The sequence below is a fragment of the Dermochelys coriacea genome, chromosome 13 (genome assembly GCF_009764565.3).
Source record: "Dermochelys coriacea isolate rDerCor1 chromosome 13, rDerCor1.pri.v4, whole genome shotgun sequence".
NCBI lineage: Eukaryota > Metazoa > Chordata > Testudines > Dermochelyidae > Dermochelys > Dermochelys coriacea.
Genome location: NC_050080.1, coordinates 12,493,215 through 12,520,873, shown reverse-complemented (window position 1 = coordinate 12,520,873; position 27,659 = coordinate 12,493,215). Strand labels below are relative to the sequence as shown.

Below are 27,659 nucleotides of genomic sequence, written 5' to 3'. Positions count from 1 at the left end.
ACTCATTCATCTGCTTTTGAGAAGGAAAGAAGTATTAGGACAGCCTGCCTGTCTGTATATATGACCTCCTGTAGTTAGCTCGCATCTGCCAGATGGTATGGCAAGGCACCGAACAAACAGCAGTTCACTGCTGTACTGTTCTTCTGACAAGCTTGGGATAGCAGGCATCTTTACACTCAGTCTAGTACCGAGTGAAAACAGCTGCATCTCTTTTAGGAGATCTCAAGATGAGAATAGCAAAACCCCTTTATGAATATAAAGCACAGATATATGGCCTGATTTTCAAAGATGCTGAATACCTGCAGTTTCCACTGGTTCTAATGGGATTTGTGGGTGCTCAGCACTTCTGAAAAATCAGTATATAACTGGAATAAACTCATTGAAAGAAGTGGATTTACTCTGAATTTGCACTAATGCAAGCTGGGACCAGAATTGAGCTCATAGGACTCAATCACGCAATTCTGGATAAGGTACAACACCCATTGGTTTTCTATGGAAGTTTTATTGGAGTAAGGCTTACGGGATTTGGCCCATTTTAAATGAGTAATGTACAGACTGCTATGACCAATGATGGCACATATCCATTGAAAGACACAGCATGCAAAGTAATATGGCAAGAAATAACTACTGTAAATATACATTATATTTTATAACTTTAATTCCACAATGAAAAGTTGCCGATGAGTTACTTCCACAAAACAAAATCACTTCTGCCAGAAAGGGAGGACATTTTTGCTCTGTAAATACACAATTTTCCCAGATAAAGTATGGCAGTTAGAAGGGTTAATTATAATTGCCATTTAACTGCTACCTACCATTTGATTAGTTGGTGTTAATAAAGGCAGGGCTCTTCCTTATCAAAGCGTGCAGCTCTGTCACTCTTTCTTTGCGTTCTTACCCTTGCCAGCCAGTGTTGCTATGTGAACAGGGCTGGGGTAAGACTAATAATGGATGGAATCTGGGAAAAAAACAAAGCTAAAAATAGAAAAATAATTTAGATATAATGAAAACAGTCAACTGACAAAAGAAGAAAGACATTAAATTCTGCTAACTGTCAAATGTTAGTTAAGAATGAAAACAGATTGAACCAAAACTGCTAGAAAATTCTTTGCCATTTTATAATGGTTGCACATCCATAACGCTAGAGTCCAAATGTTTCAGTGACTAACCTCAAACAATAGTGGGCTGTTAAAAAAAACACAGCAGGGAATGATGTTTGTTTGAAAGCACACTTTATTAATGTAAAGTGCTTTCAAACATCGATTTGATTTTTCAGACAAAAAACACACAGAAAACTAGACGTTAACTTATGCAAGTGGAGGACACTGTTGAAGCTCTATACAGTGATAACAATAGTCATTTAAATGCTATCCATCCGGGAGCCTGCCATTAACCAAAGCAGCTTGTATTCAGTGCAATGGTCAGCAGAATGGTTCTCTAAACACAAGTTTCTAAGTGAATGACACCTTCTGAACTCCACCTACTTTAGGAAGCTCTTATGATTAATGAGAATCTGCATCTTATTTATGAACTTTTCTAAACTACTAAGATATTAAGTTTCAGAGTAGCAGTCGTGTTAGTCTACAGCAGCAAAAAGGAGTACTTGTGGCACCTTAGAGACTAACAAATTTATTTGAGCATAAGCTCTCTTCACATTTTCCTCCTTATCAGATATTATAATACAGTAATCTCACTCACGCTCTTTAATCACACTCTACTGTAATGCCTTTATATCGTTTTAAGGGTTGACCTTTAGTTATAAATGTTTTTTCAATTTTGGTTGGTGGCCCTGAAAGCAGCTAATAGTACTGGATAATGCTGGTAGGCCTTGTATGTTTCCACACAGTTCTGATAATGGAACTCAATCATGCTGGCCTGCAAAACTTATGGGTTTCTATTTCTAATCTCATGGGGTGATCATCTGGCAATACACACAATTTACAATATCATCTGTTAGGTCTCGATTAAGGGGCAATGTGCTCTAGTGGACCGAGCAAAGGATTGCTAGCCAGGTAATTCTGCATTTTAATTTTAATCGCATCACAGCTATTCATTTTTGTGACTTGGACCAGTCAACCTTGTGGACCAAATTCATCCCTTCATCTGAAAGGAAAGGAATTAAACCAGAGATTACTTTGATCTTCTTTGTCTCATCTTCGCCATCTGTACAATGCAGACAACACATAGCACAGGTTGGATAGGATCTTCACAATATCATCATTAAAATGACTCCAGTCATTATCTTTTTAACTGCCACATTAGCAGTAATTTGGGTCTGAGGTTTAGTTGCCAGACACTTGGTTTTGCTTATTGTACTATTGGGAGGCCATGGTGACCTAGTGGATAGAACAATGGACTGAAAAAATCAGAACGTCTAGATTCTATTCCCAGCCACTGGAAAGTCATTTCAGCTCACTCTGTGCCTCAGTTTCCTCATCTATAAAACTGTGATAACAATACTTACACATCCTTTGTAAAGAACTTTGAAATCTATGAAGAAAAAACACAAGCGCTAGGTATTATTAGCATTAAAGCAAACAAAATGAAAGAGGGAAAAACAATTAAGATGAAAAAAATCAAGCCAGTCTTCATTTTAGTAATCTCCCTTCCTTCTCCTTCCATAAAGACATTTTTCAAAGAGAAAAAACCTTGTGTGAGAATCTCAGAGAATCTTACCTATCCATGTGGGGGAAAAGGGAGAGGCGGCTATTTTAGGGTAGGATTTTGTGAGTTCTCCCACCACTGCTCTAGTATGGCAGCAACTCCACTTGTGCAACCAACAGTGGGAACACTAATGTAGAGAAGTTGCTAGAATTTTAATATTCATGACAGTAGACCTGCTGTAGCAATCCTGGGGATATCAGTGCAGCTATGGCCTCTGTTTCTTTTCCACGCTTGTTCTACAAAAAGAGACAAGTGTACACAAAGGGGACTGGGCACTGAAGAGCAAAAAGATAAGAAAATGCAGCTTTGGTTTGTCATGTTTGCACTTTAATTGTCAGAAAGCTATAGGCACAACACACAGCATCACTTTTAGCTAGCCCGAGGAATCACAGCAAAGTTTTGCACTGAACCTATTTGGTTAAGCCAGATTCTCACTAAGTAGATAGCAAAAAATGAGAGAGACAGGAAAGATGTAAGAGATATAAAATAGGGAAGGAAACTGACACACAAGGAGGAGGGAAGCAGCAGGAACCTTAGATTCACATCTCAGGAGTTGCTCAGGGGACAGTCATGGAGATGAATATCACCCGATTCCCTCTCCTCATCTAGTCTGGTCAGGACATCTTTTAGGATCAGGAAAAAGAAGGGCTTATGGTAAAACCCTGCCTCCCCACATGTGGCAACATTGCTCCAGTCTCACGCTACGTGCAGAGTAGTTTGCCAAGTACTCCACAGAAAATAAATACCTAAAAGAGGTGGCAACTTTGTCCCATCCAAAACTCTCAAATCAAAGCAAGCAGCCAATGGTTGATATGTGTACACTTCATTTCATCATAAGGTCTGTTGCTATAACAAAACTGGTTCTTTGCTTGTAGCTTTGAACCCCTAATTAACATCCTCTTAGATCCGATAAAATTAGTTTACTTCATTTCTTTGCCTTTTTTTCTGTACTCTCTTTCAACCACAGTTTTATGTAACATGTTAAAATGATCCACCTGCCACCTTTCACCTTCTATGGACAATTAAGACTTTGTCACTGGCCAAAGGTTCAACTAAGCACTACCCTACATCTCAGGGGTGTTGTGAGGATTAGTTAATGCTCGTTCAGGGCTTTGAAGAGGTAGAACAATGTATAAATGCTAAATATTATCTGCTTTCTTTGTTAGAAGAAATGCTTATGAAAAACAGGTAAAATAGGTTCATAGATGTAATAAAATACAAAGTTACTGTTTTAGTAATTTCAATACTTAAATATGTCATGTCTCTAACTAGTCCTGGGTTCCTTTTTTTAAGAAAGGAAATCATGCTTAATTTTGTGATAGTTTTCTAATGCTGAAAAACATCTACTAGGGAATACGACAAAGCTACTTCTTCATTATTTAATAAATCACTAAATGCAAGATTTGAATTAATATAAACCTTATATTAAAACCTTAGAGCAATATCATTCTATGCTTGAAAATCCCACGGAGGCCAACAGAAGGTGTGTGTAAAACAACAGTTTATGGCTGATTCTAAAGAAAAAATATATACAGGAGCTAACTTCACATATACAGGTCTGGGACAATGAACATAAACATTTTCATTCTAGGCAAAAAAATTTTAAAGGGGTGCTTTAACTCTTGAATGTCTGCATTACTCTAATTTTACATCAGTGTAACTACACTGAAGTCAGCAGGGATTCTACAGTTGGGAATTAGGCTCTCAATATTTTTACACTGTTGAGAGTTATTAAGCCTTAGTAAATATAGGACTATAAGAATTGATGCACTGAATTAAATGGGTTCCATCTAGTTGAGTATCTCATCATCAACTGTCATACACTTCAAAGGCATGTGCAAGGAACCACATAATGGATATTTATGGAATAACCTGCTCATTTACAGAGGTTTTTTTTCTACCCGCAGGCAGTTAGTGGTTAGCTTATGCCCTGAAGCATGGGGGTTATATCCCTTATATATTATTTTTATTACTTCATTACCCAATCTTTCTTTTTTAAAATTCTAGTAAACTCTTTGTGTCAGTGTTAATGGAGCAATGAGCTTCACAACCCACTGCTTACTCTTGACAAATAGTTTTACATAAATTCTTAGTGCTGTAGCACGTGCACACATAAGGGAAAGAGAAGTTTTTCCCCCTTGCATATCCAGACATGCAGATATCCATTAGAGTGGCAGTGCTCTCCTTTGGTGAAGGGCAGCTCCAGTTTCTATGCTACTGCAAGCTCTTCAGTGGGAGCGTACGTGAGCTGTGCACTCCACATCCTTTCCCAGAGTGGTGCAGGGACCACACTTCCTAGACACACCTGGAATTACTGTGCCCGTTCAAGGCAAAATGCCACAAATAACTCCTGCTGCAGCTTTCATAGACACTTAAACCAACATAAAGATGAAAAATCTGAAGAACCTCTAACATTTACCTGATTACGACTTTCACCTAGTGCGTGACCAAATAAATGAACTTAGACTGCCATCTTAAGGAAACTGTCGTTATTACTTCCATCACAATGCCAATTCACAGCATTGTGCTTAATTCATCACTGTTGTGCAAGAAGTTGTTCACATTTTCAAACAGATACATCCCCAGACTGTCATTTTTCTGACAGTAGGGTTGGGTAGTTTTCTATACATTATTTGAAATGGGTATACATCTGTTTGGGGAAGATTTCAAGTCTGATGGCCAGTTCTATATTTTATTATTTTTGCTGCCTCATATTTCATATGTTAAATCTCTGGAAGCACCTATGCTTCCAGGTATCAGATACATTTTATGCTTGGTGCTCAATTTAAAACACACACACAACTTTCTTTTAACCACCTGTTCCCCTAAGTCTATTGGATGCATGGTCTACATGCCTGCATAGAGGCCATCGACTATTTAAAGGGAAGACTTTTCCCCACAAAAATAAGGAATACTCAGAAGTTAAGCGTTCTACTCTCTCACATAGAAATGCTCTACTTCTGTTTATTACAACTGCTTGAAGTTAGATGGTGGCCTCACACTTAGCTCCACTAAAAATTATTTTTTTGATGCTCTGTCATGTTGTATTGCTAATGTAGGGATTAGCGTTTGTAATATTGGTGCATGAGTCATTCCCAACAGGATAAAAATATCATAAACCCCCTAACAAATAAAACTCTCTCTCTTGTAAAAGTATCTCCCAACTTCTATCCAATTTTTGTTGAGACAGTTGCACAAAAAGTCTTTACACTTTTTAGACTGAATTTGTAAGTAGCCGTAAGATAAAAAAATTTTATTCCCACAAAATTAGACTGTTGGTTAACTACCTGATTTGCAGATACACACATCTGTAATTGAAAATCAAATAACTACCATTTAAATTCTAGCATTTGCACTCAGAAGGGATTGCAAGTACAAAACTGCAAATGTAAAATAAATGTGACTTTTGACAATTAGGCCCTTTACCTAAAAAAACTGGTAACAGACACCACAAGTTTTCTCAATAGCTCCTTGGGATTACAAAATAAAGAAATATAAGACAACATTTAAACCATTAAAGCGTTACAATCAAACTTTTTAAATAATTTTTCCTTTGGCCTCTTAAATACCATTGATCAATTTAACTTCTTAGGATTACTGCTGTGATCATATCTATATATTGTCTTAAAATCCACATATTTATGTACAGCTTTTTGATCAAATACCCTCAAAACTAGCATTTTGTAAAATGTTCATCATAACCTGACTCAAGTCACAGGTACAAAAGTACCTAAAAGCCTACATTCTGTAGTTCTTATTCAGACAGAACCCCCATTGGTTTCAGTGAAAAGTGGAATTATATTGAATGGCAAAAGACTCCAATTAGGAACAGATGCCTCATGGAGTCAAAGTACTATCTTTCTATCTTCAAAAGCATACATTACTTTCAATTTCTAAATGGCTTAAAAATGATAACTACTTTGAGTTCACAAATGAGAGAAAATATCTTTTATTTCAAGCAGTCTGATTTTCTGGCTTAGGATAAGAAGTAAGCCAAATTACTCTGATTCAAAATAAACAGTTTATACACAGAAAATGATCAAATGTTTACACAACATTGTTATGAATTTTAAACAACAAAACCAATATTCTGATTTTCAGATGAAGAATGTTAACGTTAGTGCATGCTAGGCCAACAATACCAGTCACACTTTCATTATAGAAACAAAACCATTCTTAAAACCTAGTTCTTGTTAGGTAATTTAAGTAATCAGCATTAACTATTAGCTTATTAGAAATAGATAAACATTATCATTAAACAAACTGCCACAGAATATGAACACAGACTATGAATCTGAACAGCCACATAACATTGTTATTATGGAATGTGGGTTAAACAAACTAGCAAGGTTAACTGATTCAAGTACACCACCTTCCCAATGATTCTAAATTACTTACACTACAAAACCGGATGGGTTATCGCACTGCATTATCAAAGCCGTAAATACTGTAATAAGTAGTTATATCAGTAGTTGTTTAAAGATTTGATCCTGTCCTGTGGTAGCATGCATCACTATATCTCGTTAATTTGGGTACTCCAGTCTGCAAGATGACGAGTGCCTTTGGTGAGTTGTGCACCAACACACATCTAGGAGTTAATGGTGGTGAGCAAGAGGGTGAGATTGCTTTCCCACTTGTAATGGTAACGAGTCTCAGCACATCACAGGATCGGCCTTATTTTGAAGTAGTGTAGCTTTTACAAGCTATCTAGTTATACCTGCCATGTAAAGGACGGGATAAAGTTCGTAACAGTATATTAATTGAAAACAAACATGCATGTATTAACCTCTTAAAGGTAACAAAAACATGTAAGTGTTCTTTCAGATATGAATACTTAAACTCAGTTAACTTGGAATGCACAAAACACAGAAGTATCTTATTGTCATGGCTACAAAAGCACTGTTAAAAGGATAATTAAAAACCTATAGTACATAATTAGGTCTACATGCAAAATATAAGTGGGGTATCAGTTTGAATTTACAATATGTGTAGCTTTGTGTTAAAATATTTTTAAACATTAGAATTAGGCTGTCAGCCAACTAAAGTGAACCAAATTCTGCATTTCGCCTCAGGCAAAACCCTTACTGAAGTTATAATGATGATGTTTTGATTGAGTAAAGACGGCAGGATTTGTAACGCTCATAAAAACAATCCAGAAATATAACATACTCCACATCTGAAAATCAAATATATGTTGGGGTTTTTTTTAATTAAAATAAAATTCATTCATTAAGACTTGTCATTAAAATTAGTTTTAAAAAGCATGTTTTCACTGAAAATGCCAGTATATATTTAAAGTATATATTTGATATTTTGAGCATGCTTTCAAATATTATTTGTAAATGAAAGTGAAAATGAGTGACTAATGAAAAAATTGGTTTTGCTCACTGTAACCAACAACAATGAATGGTACTATTTGTGATTGTCATGAAGACTAAGCAGAAAGACTGGTATAAAAGTGGGGATTCCAACAAATTGGTTAGAAGCTAGAACGACTAGAATTTCATTGCTTTTTACATACAGTATGTCCTATGAACATTGTTAAAATACTTTTCATGTTTTTTTAAACACAAGCATACATTATTAGAGACCTGAACCAAAGTGATTTAAGTCAATGGGAATCTTTCAAATGACCTTTATATGCTTTGGATCAAGTCCCAAGTATAAACCCATTCTTACAGTCATATGCATGTAGCTACGTACAAGATAGCTATTCAAAAAGCAAACTACAAGAAAACAGTTAGGAAAATGAAAATTGCTAGATAACATTCAATCACAGGCCACCTGATGGTCTTACTACTCTACTAAAGCTTTTCACACTATAGCGCAAAGTGGTTATAAAAGTCCTAATAATCAACGAAAAAATAAGGGGTCTGATTCTCCTCCCACCCTGGTGGGAATAATGAGTGCCCCAACTGAAATCAATGGAGTTACACCTGTGTAAAACTGGCGTTAAATGAGAGGAGAATCTGACCAAGGGCTTACCCAATTTTGAGGCTTGGTTGTTATGTTATAAAAGAAGTGTCCTTTTTAAAATTAAGAGATTAAAAGTATATTATATATATATATAGTAAAGTTAATAATGTTACAATAAACTTACTGACAGGGTATCTGGAGGCATATCATGGTTCTCAGATTTATATAAAAATAAGTACTATACTAGGGTAAAACAGTACAGATTTGTTGAGATCTTTAGTGTTCCAAGAGAAGACCTAGCTATGTTCTTTGCATCAAAATAATTTTGCCTTTCACAATGTGCTCACCATGAGGTGGATGCAAACAAGCTGAAGGTCACACAGATCTGGATCTGACAGGAGCACAGAGCTACTGAGGAATAAATCTACTTGAAAATTGTATGTAATTCTGTAACTAAATGTGGAAGAAAAATGAAAAGTAAATTGAATAAATTCAACCTACTTTTTTTTCATGGCCTAGTTTTAAGATTTGTTTTTCTTTGACGCTGATGTGAACATGTTAGAACATATGTGGCTTCCATGTAACTTTTGCTGACAACTTTTTAGCAACTTTTACAGAAACCAACACCTTCTACAGCTTACTTCCCTTAACATGCTTAGAAACTTTGCACTAGTATACAAACTGATATTCTGTAAGTTAACAATGGAAATCAGAACTTGTGTTTGTATTATTTGTCCATCATGTTGAGGATCATTTCACAAGTCATTTCTGTTTTCTGCTCCCTCGGAGTACTTGTTTCTATTCCATATACGACAGGGACAATCTCACTGGCACAGCATTCAGTGTTCACAAAGGAAACATCTTGGAATGATCCCAGGTCAACAGCTTTGCAGAAAAATTAAACATCATAATTGTCAACTAGAGAAAGAATTAAATACTAAATGAATTTACCATTCTGCAGTTTCACTGTAGGGGGAAAAAAACATTTTCAGTGTCTAAAATAAAAAATGTAGTGGTGCACTGTAAAGTCTCCATTTTGGAGGATAAATACATTCCGTTATAAATGTCACCTTGCTACCACTGTGATTTTGTTCTCAACTTTGGTGGATCAATTTAGTTGCAATGTGCAATAATCAATGCTACTGAGTAGCACCAATGATTTACTAATCAGCAGAGACCTCGACATTAATTAACTGGAGACTTACATACTTCTCACATCCATGGCAGAATGATGAAGAGGGAATTCCTCTAAAAAAAATTTAAATTATTTTTCAACAGCAACAGCAGAGCATGTTATTCATCAGTCAGAAAGACACCATAAATCAATTTTTAAACCTGAGCAAAAAAAAAAAAGAGTCAAAACTTCTTGTGATACTATGATCTTTCAAGAAGCCAATCACACACACATATATACCTCTATCTTACAGTCAATATTCCAAGTGTGTGTGGAAAACTATTCCTCTGCCCCTGTTCAGCCCCAAATACTAACTGTTGAAAAAAGTAATTTGGACCCAGTGCTTTAGTGTGTAAGATCTGTGAGAGTCAAATAATGGGAAATAGTTGCATTCTGTCTCTGTAATGCTTGTAGAGACATTATTTAAATTCCAGCAAACTGAATTCCTCACCCCAAGAGCTGAAGATGCACAAAAAATTTCATAATCTGCATGTTGCAGACAACAGCAGCAAAAGTCTACACAATATAAGTATTGCAAATACAAAAACCACAAGCAAAGCCTAGGTCTGGGTCTATACTGGCATTTCTTTTAAAATCTTCAGTTACAATCATTGCAGCCTTACCACTGAAAGGAGTGGAGGGAACACTATTGTAAAACCACCTGCTGATGACCCAGCTTGAGATGTATTCATCACTTTGAAAAATTACAACATCACAATTATCAGTATGTGAAATGTTATCCCAGTGGCATTGTCCATACAGGGAGAAAAAAAAATCAGTGTAAACTGCCTGCCAATACATTAAATACTGCATTGCCTACTCATGCTTAGAAAAGTCAAATTGGCCAAGCTTGCAACAGATCAAAGAGCCAGTACCTTTTCATACTGGCTACCATCTTGTACTCCAGAATCTAAGCTTACATTTTTAAAAATTACTATATGGCCCTGATGACCGTAAAGATCTGATAACCTTCAAAATGTGAACAAATTGTAAACCAACGCAGCGTGATACACTACCTCAGCAGAGGTGCCTGAGCTGCTGGCAGGTGTTCTCTATGAGAAGTTCTCAGTTTGGGAACTCACTTCCTCACCCTTGATCTGCCATAGCCCAGGTAGCTCTCCAAACTTTTGTTAAGGCTGCTGAGGAGAGTGAAAGAAACAGATATCTAGGGGTAACCTTCTGTTCATCTTGTGATTTTTAATTTATGGGCTAGGAACCCAAAGTACTGGATGGGAGCCTATAGTTGTATTTTAAAAATAAAAAATAATAATAAAACAAATGTGTCCGCCCAAGCCTGCAGACAGCCTGAAACAATAGCTTTGAGGTGTGAACCATTTTACTCATCTCAGTGGCACGTTAACTGTGAAGCCCAATTCTGTTTAAAATAGTCATTTTTACTATTTCTCTGATGACCAAACACAAGGTAAAGAAGAGGAATGATCATATTATGAAACCATGCTCAGTATACTCTAAGCAGCATTCTAGTTTGGCATCACAAATGGGAGGAGCTTGGTTTGTGGTACTCAGGAGTTTTCAATTTGGTCCCTGTTGCCTGCTGACTCGCTGATCCACACAGGAGAACTCACTGTGACCTTCATCTTCCTTGATTAAAGAACAGTGCTGTATTTTTAACTATTGCTGGGCAGAGAGACTGGGAGGAAGCTTGCATGAGCAGGGGAACAGTGGCTCCAGAACAAATAATTGAGGAATGCTCATACTCAGCTGACTGGGCTTTCTGACACACATAACACGGTATCTGAAACAAACATTCATCCTATGTTAGCACTTAAATTAACCTCACTGTGAAATATTAATTAAACCACAGGATGAGATTCACAGCTTTAGCCATATCTGGTTGATTCCAATTTACTTGATTAAATTCTAACTTATTAGCTGATTACCTTCTTGCTTAACATCACGTTTTAGTCTGTCGCATCTTTTCTTTTTGCCCTTGTTTCCTTTGCGGCGTGTAACAGATTTTGCCCTCACCAATCCACAGCTTTCAGCATGCTTATGCATATTATTCTGATAGGACAATGAAGCACAGACATATGAATTAATTGACATATTAATGCAATTATGCATTTTAACACAAAGAGACAAGCATTTCAAGTTTCTAATATACAGATTTTAGAAAACTAGGAAAAAAGGTCAATTAATCTCAATGACTTGCTGCTTATCAAACTTCTGAAGATTGTTCCACCAAAAAATTTTAAATTCCACTTTAAAGGACCATTATAAAGTCTGGTAGGCTTAAAATCAGATCTACCATCTTTGTTTGATTCATAAGTGAATAAAATGATTTATAAAATATCAAATTTACAAAGAAGGTAGGACCAGCTTTTGAAGCTACTATAATCATGAGTCCCACAGTAACACTTCTTGTTGCTAATACAGTATCCTGTGTGCTCAGGGAGCTGGCTGAGATACAAATTCTGCTGGTAGCATACGGTTTTGAAGAATAGGATTATTATTCTCTCATTCACTTTACTAAACTATTCCTTGTATTTTCTACTTTACATATTTTGCAGTTTCCTCTATTTGTCTTTTGGTAGCTATCTAGGATACTTTCCAGATATTTACATTTGTTTCCTATTTGTCTTTTATTTTCTATCAATAGACTATTTGCACTTTCAATCTTATTAATTCCCAACTTGCATTGTACCAATATAATTCTTGAAACAAACACCTGGCCTTTTATATAAAGTGGCAAATTATCAGATGTATTAACCCTTTGATGTGAGATCTGGAAAAAGCTTATTGCTGGCTCTGCATCAAGGAGCTAGCTGGAGATTCAGTTCAGCCAGTAGACTGCTTCTTTATAAAAATGTGATATGCATTACTTAACTAAAGATATTTCCCCATTGAGATTCCTTAAGAGGAAGTACCTTACCCAGCGTGAATAACCCTTGCCACATTTAGGGCATTCATAAACTGTTGGTTTAAAATTGGAATCATGGTGTTTCCTGAAGTGAACAGTTAGAAGCTGCTTCTGCCGGAAGCATTTGCTGCAACATACACAAGTGAAGGGCTTCTCACCAGTATGTGTACGCTTATGCACAATCAAGTGTCGTTCCTGAAATGAAGAAAACAATGTTTACAACATAACTAACTTTTTGTGACAAGCAAGAAAACTGGAGTCCAAGGTTGTTGCAGTTTCCTTAATTTGTCTCACAGAGCACAGGTATTGAAGAACATGTAGGGTAAAATTCTGCTCCCACAGAAGTCAATGGCAAAATTGCCACTGACTTGAATAGGACCAGGATTTTACCGCACATGTACCATCACTTGGAGAACAGTGATCCCTGAAATAAGATGTTATGGGCTGAGTACTGAGATTTATGAGATTTATGAGAACCTCTAATGAGGTTCAATAAGGATAAGTGCAGGGTCCTGCACTTAGGATGGAAGAATCCAATGCACCGCTACAGACTAGGGACCGAATGGCTCGGCAGCAGTTCTGCGGAAAAGGACCTCGGGGTGACAGTGGACGAGAAGCTGGATATGAGTCAGCAGTGTGCCCTTGTTGCCAAGAAGGCCAATGGCATTTTGGGATGTATAAGTAGGGGCATAGCGAGCAGATCGAGGGACGTGATCGTTCCCCTCTATTCGACACTGGTGAGGCCTCATCTGGAGTACTGTGTCCAGTTTTGGGCCCCACACTACAAGAAGGATGTGGATAAATTGGAAAGAGTACAGCGAAGGGCAACAAAAATGATTAGGGGTCTAGAGCACATGACTTATGAGGAGAGGCTGAGGGAGCTGGGATTGTTTAGTCTGCAGAAGAGAAGAATGAGGGGGGATTTGATAGCTGCTTTCAACTACCTGAAAGGGGGTTTCAAAAAGGATGGCTCTAGACTGTTCTCAATGGTAGCAGATGACAGAACGAGGAGTAATGGTCTCAAGTTGCAATGGGGGAGGTTTAGATTGGATATTAGGAAAAACTTTTTCACTAAGAGGGTGGTGAAACACTGGAATGCGTTACCTAGGGAGGTGGTAGAATCTCCTTCCTTAGAGGTTTTTAAGGTCAGGCTTGACAAAGCCCTAGCTGGGATGATTTAACTGGGACTTGGTCCTGCTTTGAGCAGGGGGTTGGACTAGATGACCTTCTGGGGTCCCTTCCAACCCTGATATTCTATGATTCTATGATTTAGTTTGTATTTTCCTAAATCTTTCACTTTACCAGAATATTCAAGAGTGTCAATTATTTTACTGTGCAACGTTTTAAAGAATGGTTGGAACAAAACAAACCTTTCCAGAAAAATGAGAGAACAAGTTAATGGTTTTGATTTTTAAAAAATGTTATTTTCTAGAGTTGGTGGGTTCTTAAGACCTTGTCTCCTACTGTCCATTGGAAACTCTACCCCTGCTGAGTTTGCATGGCCGCGATGATGCAGTGAGATCTACTGATATGGATCATTACATGCAGCTGGAGACGTGCTGAAGGAAATGCAACTCTGTAAGGGAACAGTCTATGCTAGCACATCAGGGCCTATGTAATGAACAGTGAGAAGGAATGACTAATAACAACGGTATCAGACAGGGTAGAAAAGATTGCTGCTTGTGGAGAAAGCACACCTGCATACTGCAGCTTCAAAAACCTCTTCAAGGTCTGGCTTGCCTCCTGCCCTCTTTTCCCCAGACAAGTGGACAGCTGACTAGATAAGAGAATGCCTGTGCCCTCCTTTCCTCTGACAAGTGGTAACTGGTGAGTTCAGAGGGCAAAGTTGTTTTAATTCAACAGAAATTGATTAAAATTAATAAGCTGTTGAAGTTATAAAGAACACACGTGAAAACCCATATACTGAGCTCTCAGTATTTTACATTTTGTTACCCTCTTCAGGGGAGCAATGGCAAGATAAATGCTATACATCGTTTTAATGGCCTTAAAAGCCCAGCCTTAAAAGTTAAATATCCCTTTCTACTACAGAGTATGCTTGTCCGATTAAGAATCCATGATTTTGACCCATATTTAGTTATCTTCTCTCTATATTTTAATGTCTCTTCCTGAGTGCGATGAAATCAACAGGCAGAACAAGTCACTAAATTTTCACACTTTTCCAATGAGAGTCCAAAAAGCACTTAGAGCAGGAGTGTCAATGAAAGAATCCTGTGTGTTTTTTATGAGTTCTTTTTAGAAAAACTTATACTACCATAGCATGTTTATTCCTTTGGCTTGTGAAGATTTTAATTGTGCTAATGTATAGTACATACATTGCTAATGTAAAGGTAATAATGGAGTTAATAAACTGTTATAACAAATAAATATTCCATAGAGCATGGCCACATATTTCAGTTTTTAAACATGACAGATTTCTAAATACAACTTAAGAGGATGAAAATTCATCACGTCTGCAAATAATTCTCTAATCAGAGCATCCAATAAAAAAAGTTTCTTTGGACTGATATATAGTGTAAAATGATTAGTCTAGAGTGTACGTAACTCTTTAATCACACCATCCAGGAATGAAACAAAGACAATAAGGGTTATATATTGGGATAAATATGCTTCCCTATGTTACTGATATAGCAAAAAACTTATGAAACCTATAGCATGGTTTAATTCTTCCATTTTCAGATGTATGAAAATTCCTTCTAGAATAGGTATGAGATAAAAATATGTAGAAATACATTCTGATAACAAAAGGTCAACTTTGTTTGTCAAGAAGTTTGTTTCAGCCTGGCCAGATAAATAGAGCCAAGCTGATTGAGGGTATGAACAAAGCTGTGTAATGAAGTTTCTAAAGAGCTGTCTACATCTGTAAGATATGGGGTACATCTAATCTATTAAAAATGTAAATTCTATAAATAAATTAAAAAAAGGAGTACTTGTGGCACCTTAGAGACTAACAAATTTATTTGAGCATAAGCTTTCGTGAGCTACATCCGATGAAGTGAGCTGTAGCTCACAAAAGCTTATGCTCAAATAAATTTGTTAGTCTCTAAGGTACCACAAGTACTCCTTTTCTTTTTGCGAATACAGACTAACACGGCTGCTACTCTGAAACCTATAAATAAATTAGGCAAGGAATACAGTATCCTATGTCAAATTACTTCTTATGAAAAATAACCTACTCTAGGAATCCAGTCTTTCCTGACATTTTATATTGCATGGCTTCAAAGCCACTTTTATAGTATATTGTTATTTGTTTTATATAAATACCAGTTCGGATTGAAAAAATTTTATACATGTTGAATACTACAAATAAGATGCAAATACCATGTTTTGTTATCACAATGGCAGCGAAAATAACTGCCCTTATTTTCTACTTTCAAACAGATCATGTCTGAATGATTTTTCATAAGCAAATAGTTTTAGATTTTTTTTTGCACTACTAATTTATTATTTATTCATAAACCAGTTATCTTGCAAATAAATATAAACACAGTATTTTAGCTAGACTGTGGTAACAAATAACTATGATCAAAGCAAATATATCCCCAAAACCAAGCCTACCCCACAGAAATATCAGCTGAATAAGCTATCACACTCCAATTAATGTAAATACCTGCTTGCATGCATAACTGCATCGATCACATTTGAATCGCTTTTCATTTCTATGAGTTTTCTTGTGCTGAATAAGAGCATAGCGCTCATGGAAAAGAGCTTCACAATAACGGCACTTCATCGCTACAGCCAGGTAGGAATGCAGGTTTCGTAAGTGAACGCCTAAAACAGTTTTACAGATCATTACATTGAAAAGTTGTGGTAGCTGAAGATGGATTTCTGGATGTCCATAGTTTCAGACAAAAGGCTAGTCTGTACATAGCCTGGAATAGGCCTACGGGCGGTGTGGTTGTGCGAAAGAAAGCTGACAAGGAACCTTTCAGACCTCTTACTACTTCTGTACAGGAGCCAAAAAACAGTCTACTGGCATCACCTTTGGGGCAGCAGCACAAAGGACCAGATTTTCAAAAGCTGTTTAGGCGCTTAGTGGGATTTTCAAAAGCACCTAAGCTGTTTGGGCACCTACCTCCCATTGAAATCATTCTGCATCTTTAGGCACCTAAGTATCTTTGATAATCTGGCCCAAAATGATATTTATTGTAATGTGGTACCTGCAGTATACGTGGGCTTTTTGACAATCAATAGGTGCTTATTAGGTGATAATCTCTGAACAAAGACATAGTCCATAAGTAAACACCCTATCGTAGTTCTACCTTTATGAATAGATATTAATTTCAATTTGAGTTAGGCCTTTAGTAGGTTTTCCAAATGTGCCTAGGTGCCTATCTTTATGTACCCAAATACCTTTAAAAATCTGGCCCTTTATGCCTCAACCCACCTCATTCAAGCACCAGGAGCCCACTATGGTAACATATTTAATCAAATCACACACACACACACTTGTGATGAATGCACAAGCCTTTGTACAAGAAGCTGAACAAATGTGCAGTGTTAACCCCAATCGGAACTTTTGGATATTCAGCACATTTGAAAATCAGGTTGGCACTTAAGTATCCATTTAAGACTCTAACTTTAAGCTCCTAGTTTGAAAATCTTGGCCTTTGTGTATAAATTTGTTTGGAACCTGTCAGTTATACTGACTCAATTATAACAAATAGGTTGTATTTCTAATACGGTGGCTTGTTAATGAAAATCTGGTTTCTATGAGGACTTCATATTACTAAAACACATCAATTTACAAGTGAACTATATGGATACTTATAATTTTATTGGTATGCAAATGAAGTATTGTTTCAGATACAGAGTCAGTATAATCATAATTATCTCGGAAACTCATGTGGGTTTGTATTTGCAATATAGTAGTTTGTATAACTGAAAATTTAATCTGCATATATCCAGCTTCCATTTATGGTATTTTAAGCAGAAATTTGCATATACACCAGCCTGTAGTGATATTACTTGCAGGTGAGAAAAAAAAATCCATGAATTGTATAAAGAATGTAGGTATCTACATCAGAATATAGTGGTTTGCTTTTTGCTTGATGGGAAAAGACCCAAAGAGTTAAAGGTCATCTCTATGTACTGTACACCATAATCTGTCATGTCACATAAATCTTACAGAACCTGAAAATAGATCTGCTATAGCTGCTTAATGGAATTTAGAATTTCTATAGTACAAATATTGCCTACTAAACATATATGAACGCAAGATTAAAAGATCATAAAGTGTATATTAATTGATTATGAATGAGATTCCTGGTACTCTTTGAAGTCTCATTTGCAAAATGCTCCACAATTCACAAGTAAAGTTAAAAAAACATTAAAGGACAAATACAAATGTACAAGCTGATCTTATATATTCAAGGATATCAGTGTATTAAAAACATTCAATATATTTCTAGCTCCTCAGATTTCTGGTCTGAAACCCACTTTTATTTCACGCTTGGGCTGGGGCTGGAACAGAATCTGGAAACTGTGACAGTCCCATCAAGGTCTGCTCCTTCTGCCACACTGAGTTTCCACTCTGTGCAGTAGAGAATCTATGGCCTAGATTTTTGTTACGGCTGTCACTTTGGAAAATGGATTTTCTTAATGCCACAGGTATTTAATAAAATCGTGCAAATGTTAACTCTTGATGTGGAGCATTATAACTGTATCAATCTATAGCAACCATAAGATGGCACCACATCCCCTCAGCAGGAGAAATTCATGAATATTTTTTCCCTAGGAATACTTTAGTTAATGATAAAAATAAGTCAAAGAACATTTTTATAGCATTATGAACAGTAAGAAAAGATACCAAATTCCCTATGCAATTGCATTCCATTTTTTTCTTAAATCCAAACTCACCCAAATCACTTTTTCTTGCAATAAATGTATTACAATGTGGACACCGGTATTTGGGCACATTTTCACTATGCTTCTGTAATATATGGATTTTCATGGTACCACTTTGTGTGAATCTGGCCTGACAAACATAACATTCATAGGGTTTTTCTCCTATGAAAAAAGCATGAGAAGTTAGATAATATATGCTCAGCGGCTGTACATATATATTTGATACAAACACACTTCTCCCATGGACGTCTATGGCCCTGATACTGCATTGTGATCTACCAGCACAAATCTCTGTGCCCGTACAGAAAATCATTAACTTCAGTAGGAATAGGAATACTGCATGATGTGTGCAGAGGTCCACATTAGCTTAGAGCTGATCCCAGTGCAGGATTTTAGCCTACAGAAGTTGTGAGCAGAACTAATGACAGTACAACGCCATTTATGTAACTTAAAATATTAATTAGTTCGTTCTTTTCTGCTGTGTTTAATGTAGGAAAATGGAAAATTGCTAACACTGAATTGGGCTAAATTCTGCTCGCAAGCAGATTTTGTAATCTGTCTTCACTGGGATTCCATAAGGAAACAGGAGAGCACAGCAGGAACAAATTACTTTTGTTATTTTGCCATAAATATTAAAATAGTACAAGTTATAATTACAGGATTTGCAGTTATTCATTTGCCAAAATAATTTAAATGAAGAGACTGTATTTTTAGGAAACAGATGTGCCACAGTCATGCCCACATTTTGGGACAGCTATTTTTTTTAAACCCTCCTGACTGTCAGACACATGCCATGTAAAATTAACCAGGCCTGATACAAAACTGAAAACTGGATCACAGAAAACAAGAGCACACAAGAGAAGACATTGAACTTTTTATTTCATATCAGTAAAGGTCAGTTTAAACAAAATGAACACAATTTAAAAATTGTTATAATCTGATAGGCCAAATTTTCAAAAGTAGTTTTAAAAACAGACCTAACAATTTTACATGAACATTTTTCCATGTATGTTCTTGTGACACACAAAACATAGGTGAAAAACTGTCTGCTTAAAACTGCAGCAGCAATTTCAGAGGCTGGATTGAGGTCAGTTTAAAAAAATATAGTCCTACAGATTTACCAAAACTGTAAAATATATATATTAACCATTACATGACTAAGTCTTACCTGAATGAGTTACCATATGTCTTTTCAGCTTATAGGTATCTTTGCTAGCATAACTACAGAGATAACAGTTGTAAGGACGCTCTCCTGTATGTGAACGAATGTGACGCTTCAATTTGCTTGCCTAGTGTAAAATTCAAAAATTTATTTCAACACCACCCATATTTAAGGGACACTGTCAATTTAAAATCTAACCCATTTTACAGAACAAATATAGTAATTTCAAGTTCTACACCCCTCATTAAAACACTTTTTCAATTTTAGTGGATTTGCAATCACAATTTTTAGGGGTATTTTTAATATTCCTTCCCTGCATAGAGCGTTGAAGACCCACACAAACAAAAGGGGAAAATGACTATATAGGGGGAAATAGTAAAACTGGCCCTGCGTACACCTCTATCAAATGCACAAAGGCTAGGATTTTCAAAGCATCCTAATGAGGGCACCTATCTTCCTTAGGCAGCTGTGAAAATGCCAGCCAAAGAAAAATTGAAAATATAGAGAAAAAATGGAAAGGCCAATACTAAGTAACATATTTGCTCATCACATTGGCTTCAATCTGGCAAAGATTTACATACATGCTTAATTTAATCCACAAATAGCCTCACTCAATGTCACTACTCAAGTAAAAATCATGGATGTGCTTAAGTCTGTGCTGCATCAAATCCTAACTGCACTCTCTCAAGCAAAACTCTCAGAAACTTCAATGTGAGGTTGTAATATTGTAATAGCAAAAAGTGATTAATAAGACCCTTACTTAAAAAAAGAGAAAAGTACAGAGTACATTTAATATTTTTAAAAAATCATTTCAATTTAGATTTAAATACTATTCAAAATCTACTAGCACAATACATGTGAAGCATTAAGGGACCACATTTTGAAAAGAGGAACAGGCAAGGTCTGTACACAGTTGCAATTTGGGCACAGCATGTCAGGCACTTAATAGTCATTTAACAACGTAACTGCAAAAATAGTGCACACAAAATGTAGGTGCATGACTGAATGCTTACTATTCCATGTGAACCTCTGGCATTTTCTAGTTTTTATTTTATTTGACCCAGAACTACACTATAGATACCAATCCTACAAACACTAAGCAAGTGCTTAATATTAAACATTAGCAGTAACAACTGACTATAACAAGCCTACTCATGTGCATAAAGTTAATCAAGTGCCTGTTTGCTGCATGATGTATTTACAGTGACCCTGATCCTACAGCCATTTTACTGTTAGAAAATAACTAGAAAAAATATTAAAAGAAAATGTATTTGTTGGTATGTTTTCAAAAAAAGGGTTTGATAAACACAGAAAATGTTAACTTAAAAAAATACAAGAGCTCACACAGAAGAATGAGTGAGCAGACAAAATAAGAAAAGGAGTACTTGTGGCACCTTAGAGACTAAAATTTATTTGAGCATAAGCTTTCGTGAGCTACAGCTCACTTCATCGGCTTATGCTCAAATAAATTTGTTAGTCTCTAAGTAGCTCATGAAAGCTTATGCTCTAATAAATCTGTTAGTCTCTAAGGTGCCACAAGTACTTCTTTTCTTTTTGCGAATACAGACTAACACGGCTGCTACTCTGAAACCAGACAAAATAAGAATGTGATGATTCTGAATAAATGTCTTTATTTTTTGAAAGGCTTCTTCATAAATAATGAAATTCATCCTCTACTTCTGAAAGTTTTATTAATTGGGCTTTGTGAAGGCACCTGGAGGTGGAGGGATGGAATTCACTCCCTCAATGTTTGGCTGGATCCTGGGGCTGAAAACTCAGCCCTTTGTGGCCAGGACAAGTTTCTGGGCCATTGAATCTGGAGATCCAATATCTCCCTCCGCTTACACATGCCCCTGTGACAATCTCCATGCCAATCTATGGGATCAGTGCAGAGCTCTCCTTTGTGGTGTGCAGGGACTGTAGCAGCTACCTGTGTGGCCACTGCTCTTCTGTGGAGGGAAGTAATGGGGTTAGAATGGTGGAAACAGCAATGCACAAACCTTCTGCACTAAGGAGAATCTCCCCAACTCAACCCAGTTGTTCAGTGTCAATACTGTAACTTAACTTATGCGGTTACATACGTCATTTACTGACCCGTGTATCTGCTACGGTTAATGAGTTTTGTAAAACTAAGGTAAATAAAGACAATATGAAGGTGCACCATTAGTTTCCAATCCTTCGAGCACTTTGCTCATGAGTAATTTTACACATCTGTGTAAAAACCTACTGAACTCACAGCATATCAGGCCTTTGTATTTGAAAACATACACCCCCCTACCCCAAAAAAAGAGATTCAGTAGTACTGCACTTACTTCTACACTAGAATATTTACACATTGAGCACTTAAAGGGTTTTTCTAGAGTGTGCTTATATCGTCTGTGTCGTGCAAGCTCACCACTGGTCACAAATGCCATCTCACAGTCACTGCACTTATATGGTCTGGTCCCTGTAAGAACATATTATTTAAAATTTTTTAAAAAGGCGTATCTGTGTAATTTCTCAGTAGTAAATAAGCATTTACACATTAATGAAAACAGTTTTAATATCAAAAATTGATGTGAAATTTTTTTAGATGCAAATATTTTAAAACTATAAATGTATTATGAATGCAAGGTTTATGTATTACATACCTATTTTAAAATATTAGAAAGAAAAAGGCCCACAGATATTAAAGGAGACAGACCAGGTCATGAGCACAGGAATTCGATATTTTAATTCATTTCACCTTGAGGATGGTTCTGTTGACTATTTTTATATTTTTATTTATTTATGTATATATTTATATATAAACACTAAAGCCATGTCATGTCACCACTCTACATACGGAACTCCCAATAAAATCAATGGGGGGTTTAGATGGCAGACTGGTGGCCGAAGACAAGATCATTTCAATGCCACTTAAATCTGGCAGACACCAAGTAAAAGGAGCACATTCTTACATACTAAGTATACCTGTATGTGTATTCACATGGTTACGCAGGAGAGTAACTGTACGGAAAGCCTTAAGGCAGAGGTGACACACATGGGGTTTTTCATCAGAATGGGTTTTCATGTGACGATTAAGACTTGACATTCTAAGAGAGGTGAATGCGCACAGATCACAATGGAAGATCACCTTTTCCCCTATGAGAATAGAGACGTATTTAGGTCACATGAGCCACAAAACAATTATTTGACTTAAAGAATAATGCCAATTTCCTAACTAAACCTCCTAGATTAAGTAATAATACTTTGCACTTCTGCAGTATCTTTCATAAGAGTACCTCAAAGTGCTTTCCAAAAATTAAGCCTGTCAGAAAGGTATTATTATACCTATTATAAAAAGAGTTTAAAGTGATTCATCCAAAATCATACACTGAGTTAGTGGTACAGTTGGGAACAAAATCCTAGAAGCACGACTCCTAGTCTAACTCACACCAATGGATAATCCTCCCTCCCTTGAGAGTATCTTTAACATTTAGCTCATCTAGATGCTTATATCCTGTGGAATACGCCTCTGATGTCAGCTTCATTAACTAGTGAGACAACCTCCTATACTTATTATAAAAGCCTAGAAATGGCAGATTAATTATGATTCTCAGCATTTTCAAGCCTCTGAATATGTAAAGTATAGACAAAAAAACTATTATAGTTTAAAGCCCCTTAATCTATCGCTTGAACTTCAAGAATGCAAATGCAGCAGAATGTTGGTTCCTTAAGTGGTCAAAGAGAACTGTACTCCATGCTGATTATATAACACCTGCAAACTCACATAATAGAAGTAAGGAATTTCTTTAGAAAATAAATTGAGGAAATGTGGAACATTTTCAGCTTTCAAGCAGATTCAGAGTTGCCAAATGGCATACAGTGTAATATATAGACAGCTTTCCTGGAACCATTATCTCAGGTCTGGGTCAAGCCGATTCTTTACGATGACCACTGACGTTGAAGCCAACAAATATTTCTACAGAATTCATGTGCCTGTATCAGGACATGCAGATAGTAGTATACTTCAATGAATAACACACAAAAGTACTTTATCATTATTTTATTCATCAGTTCATACCCACACAAAAAACTGCTTCTTGGAACCACCCATAGGCTCCTCCAAACCTTGTAAATTTGGCCACAGGGAGGCATTGTCTGGCATAGCTAGTAAGACGCATCAAATCAGGAATCCATCTTATTAAGTACAGCAGACAGAAAACCTGCCTCACCAGCAAAGTAAGAACTTTGCTTTTTAGTCAACTTTATCTGTCTGCCCACCCCAATCTCCTGCACCCTATTTGCCTCTGTTGCTGCTAAGTGTTTTTGCCTGCAAACCTCCCCTTCCTTCTGCCTTCTGTTAAAGGCTGAGACATGGTGGCATGGGGCACATGAAGTCTGTCACTGTTACAGAGACTGCTTCTACACCTGGAAAACTCTTATGGCTCACCAGACAGAAACTCTGCTCTGGCAAACCTTATTAGGTCTGTTGAACTGGAACTCCCATTATCACAACCAAAAAAAAGCTGAAAGTGAAGACACGGATGAGAGCAAACTGAAAGCACAGAGGCAGCCAGGATGAGGGGCTGGTATGGTAGCAGGGGAACTAGATGGGACAAGCAGGATGCACATGGACAGGGAAGCCAGGATCCCAACAGGGGAATCAAGAAGGGAGCTGCAGAGAATGGGAGTTATCCATGAAGATCCAGAGCTCCATCAGTTTCCATAGCAAAACTAAAACAAAACACAAAAAACCCACCGCAGATGAGTTATAACAAATAGCTTTCTGTATTTTCCTCCACCATGAATTACCCTATTCTGGGCTTATACTTGGTAAAGCACTCAGTGCAATTATAAGTTTTTCTCACCTTCGAGTTTGTCGTATTGTAGGAGACTGAAAAATTTATAATCTAAGGATTTCAGAAGACAATGATTTTAAATATTAAGGTTACCAAGAAGGCTCTAAAGAGTACAAATCTCAGAATGATTTTACAACTCTTCATGTTTAATTATTAAGCATTTACATTCAACATTAAGTGGAAAACTCAATGGAACCTTAGCTATGGAGCCAGTTTCAAATACTTCAAATTACTCAAAGTGCAGATGATTGAGGCAGTAATCTGAATAATTTCTCTGTTGAAACTTTACAGTGACATCACACTGATTAAAAATTTTTATCAGGTAAGGTCAGAAAGTGTTATTCATTCTTTCAAATTTCAGTAGTAGTTCTAACCTTAACTTAATCTAACCATAAAGAGTGGAAGTTACTTACAGGACTTCAATCTGTTTTCTAAATATACTGCATAAAGAAAAGGAGTACTTGTGGCACCTTAGACACACAGCTGCTACTCTGAAACCTGTCATATACTGCATAGTCAACTTACCACCTTTTTTCCTATGCTGTGTGTTTGTTTGAGCTTCTAGAGTGTCAGTTTTTTTTATAACTGCTTGTTCTTCTTGCTCTTTGTGTTCATAGTGCGACACTGACATATCATCTTTGGCTTTACAGCTCAAGATCTTTGCTTTCTCAACAGTGAAAATGTCCTTTTCTCTTCCCTCTTCATTTGGAGGCAGTTGCTGGACCTTACCTTCAACTGCATGTAGATCTTTACTTCTATCAATCTAGTTTAAAAAATAAAAAGTTTTACATTTCATCAAGAAAACAAATGGTCTCAATCTAACCATGCTTGTGGCAAAGCAGCAGAGGCTATCTGTACCAGCAAGTAGAATACAATAAATACCCACCAATTAATTCTCATTTACAGCTAGTTATTTGGTACATAATCTGCAGGGATTTTGATTTGGGGCCTACTGAATCAATGAGTTTTGACATATACCTCAACAGGAACAGGAACAGACTTTGGGGGACAGTTTTCAAGCACTTAGCACCCACAGTTGGGGCCCAATTTTCAAAAAAGGTCATTTAGGCATCGAAATTGAGTGGGCAGATTTTCAACTCAGTGGAAACTGCAGGAAGTTGAGCACTTCTGAAAAAATTAACAGATTCATGTAAAGTTCCTAAACGGGAGCTACTGAGTGCTGAGCAATTTTTAAAATCTGGCCCTGAATCTTTACAGGTTTAAAAACATTTTAGACCTTCTTCTTGAGACTATAGCAATGAGACTATAAAAGTTTATATTTTCAGCTTCTTTCATATAATTAGTAGGACTCTACATTTCAAGAAAAAACAAGGAAAATAAATGTAATTTTTATAAATTATATTTTTGTAAAATTAATATAGGATTTATGCAGTATATTTGTATTAATTCCAAATCATGTGGCAGTTACTATGGTATTGTAACTGAATTTTTGTTAACTAAACAGGTTTTAATACTCAGTGTGATCACTACTACTCTCAAGACTATAAAATATAATGCATCATCTCTTGAAAGGGACAATGTCTAGTATTTTAGGCCCAACATTTAAGTTTTGTAGCAAAATTTACAAAGCCAAGTATTTATAGCAATACTAGTGTTTTCATGAACTTTCCAAATAGTTTGTTCTAAGTGAAAACTAGTTGTGTTTGGCTTTAAACATTTCAACTTTCACACCCAAACACTACAGTATTATACTGATGTGTGAGAACCAGGAAAAGAAACCTACCAGCATACTTATGAACATCTGAGTTAACTGAAATGCAAATAATGTAGAAATGAGAAAAATAAATTTAAAAAAGTCTTTTAGCTTTAATAAACTGTCAGTAATGTACATAGGAAAGATTGCTTTTTAATAATATAGGCTGAGATTTAAAAAACTCATTTAAGGGATTTATATGTCTAAATCCCTTCATTTAAAAAGTCACAGCCATGATTTTTATTTTTCATTTATATTTTTTTAAACCAGATTTTAGTTTTAAGTCTACCAATATAACACTACAGACCAAAGGTTATCATCTCATCTTCACTGACAGTATCTCTACCTTAATCAGTAGCATTCCTGGGGATTTATCCATGGACTGGTTTTCTTCATCTTTTGCCTGTACTTTTTCTTGCAAAACATTAATCTGCATCACCTCCAGGTCATGAAATGTATAAACACCATCCTGTATACTTATTGCTACACCTGTGGGTAGATTCTGCTGAGCACCTACTCCCTGTTGCACTACTACCAAGGGCTGCAAGACACTTGCTCCTCGTTGTACTACCATGTGCACCCCACTCTGCTGCTGAATATTCAACTGACTGACCCCCTGGACGTCATCTTCCCATTCCTTCAAGTGCACAGTCTGCAGCATTATCAAATGCTTTTCACCCAGTATTGGAGATGGGGACAACTCCAGGTTTCCTCCTCCTTCTTCCAGCAGCTTGGCTGGAAGGGCTCCATTTAGGCCTTCAGCATCTGGGTCACAGATGCTGTTTCTTTCCTTCACCCAGGATATCTTGCCTCCTCCATCATCTTCTCTTGCCTTGTCCCAGGTTCTTTCAGCACCTTTTATTTTGGTGAACAGCTCAGGCAGGGCTGAGTCCTGAGAGGCCATCATTCAACCAACCTGGCCCAAGAGACAGCAATGAAAGCTCCTAAGGCACCTCATCGCCTTTAAATTCAGCACACACCAACTCCACACGCTGCCCTAACCCGCACCACTTCCGCTCCTTAATACCCTCCCCCCCCCCCCAGAAACCTTCGGCTAAAATCCTGGTCCCCCAAAACCTACCTCCACTGTCCACACACTGGGAAAATATTCCCCACGACCCGTCCACGGCGGCCCTTTCCCCCTTAAGCCCCACAGCACCTCCCCCTCCAATAACCCCCCCACCTTCTGTTAATCACCCCCGTGGCACCCCTCAAGCACCTATCCCCCCATACACCCTGATATGGGGCTACCCATCCAGGAACCCTACCTCCCGCCCTACTCCTCAACCCCCTGCCTTCCGTGACCCCGCTGCCCTTCCCCACAATCCCCCTGAAGCTCCACTAGCCGCCGGCCCCCCGAAACCCGCTGCCGCGCGGGGAGCCCTCACCCTGCCGCACCCAGCCCCGCCCTCCAGGGGCGGCCGCCCTGTCCCCGGCCCGCGCTCCCCGCAGCCGCGGGC

At 37.1% G+C, this 27,659-nt stretch overlaps 1 protein-coding gene across 4 annotated transcripts; it reads right to left on the bottom strand.

Moving 5' to 3' along the window:
• Nucleotides 1-490: 490 nt before the first annotated feature.
• On the bottom strand, nucleotides 491-27,659 carry CTCFL (CCCTC-binding factor like). Of its 4 annotated transcripts, none has more exons than XM_043495458.1 (12): nucleotides 27,588-27,659; nucleotides 26,546-27,115; nucleotides 26,230-26,256; nucleotides 25,014-25,248; nucleotides 22,615-22,785; nucleotides 21,975-22,108; nucleotides 19,669-19,789; nucleotides 18,513-18,662; nucleotides 16,264-16,424; nucleotides 12,648-12,830; nucleotides 11,656-11,779; nucleotides 491-9,465 (listed from the first exon to the last, which is right to left on the bottom strand). In XM_043495458.1, the coding sequence occupies exons 2-12, from the start codon at nucleotides 27,104-27,106 to the stop codon at nucleotides 9,308-9,310; spliced, it is 2,025 nt and encodes a 674-aa protein (XP_043351393.1). In that variant the 5' UTR covers nucleotides 27,107-27,115; nucleotides 27,588-27,659; the 3' UTR covers nucleotides 491-9,307. The 4 variants fall into 4 exon arrangements, with proteins under 4 accessions (XP_043351393.1, XP_043351394.1, XP_043351392.1 ...); XM_043495459.1 differs by lacking the exon at nucleotides 27,588-27,659 and adding an exon at nucleotides 27,281-27,307; XM_043495457.1 differs by lacking the exon at nucleotides 27,588-27,659 and having other exon boundaries at nucleotides 26,546-27,253.

Excerpts from the sequence above, each read along its gene's own strand:
- CTCFL (XM_043495458.1), bottom strand. The coding sequence starts at position 27,106 with ATGATGGCCTCTCAGGACTCAGCCCTGCCTGAGCTGTTCACCAAAATA. Across the intron at positions 26,257-26,545 it reads CAGGAATGCTACTGATTAAG|TTAACTCAGATGTTCATAAG; the intron begins GTAGAGATACTG and ends TTTGCATTTCAG. Across the intron at positions 18,663-19,668 it reads ACATATGGTAACTCATTCAG|GAGAAAAACCCTATGAATGT; the intron begins GTAAGACTTAGT and ends CTTTTTTCATAG.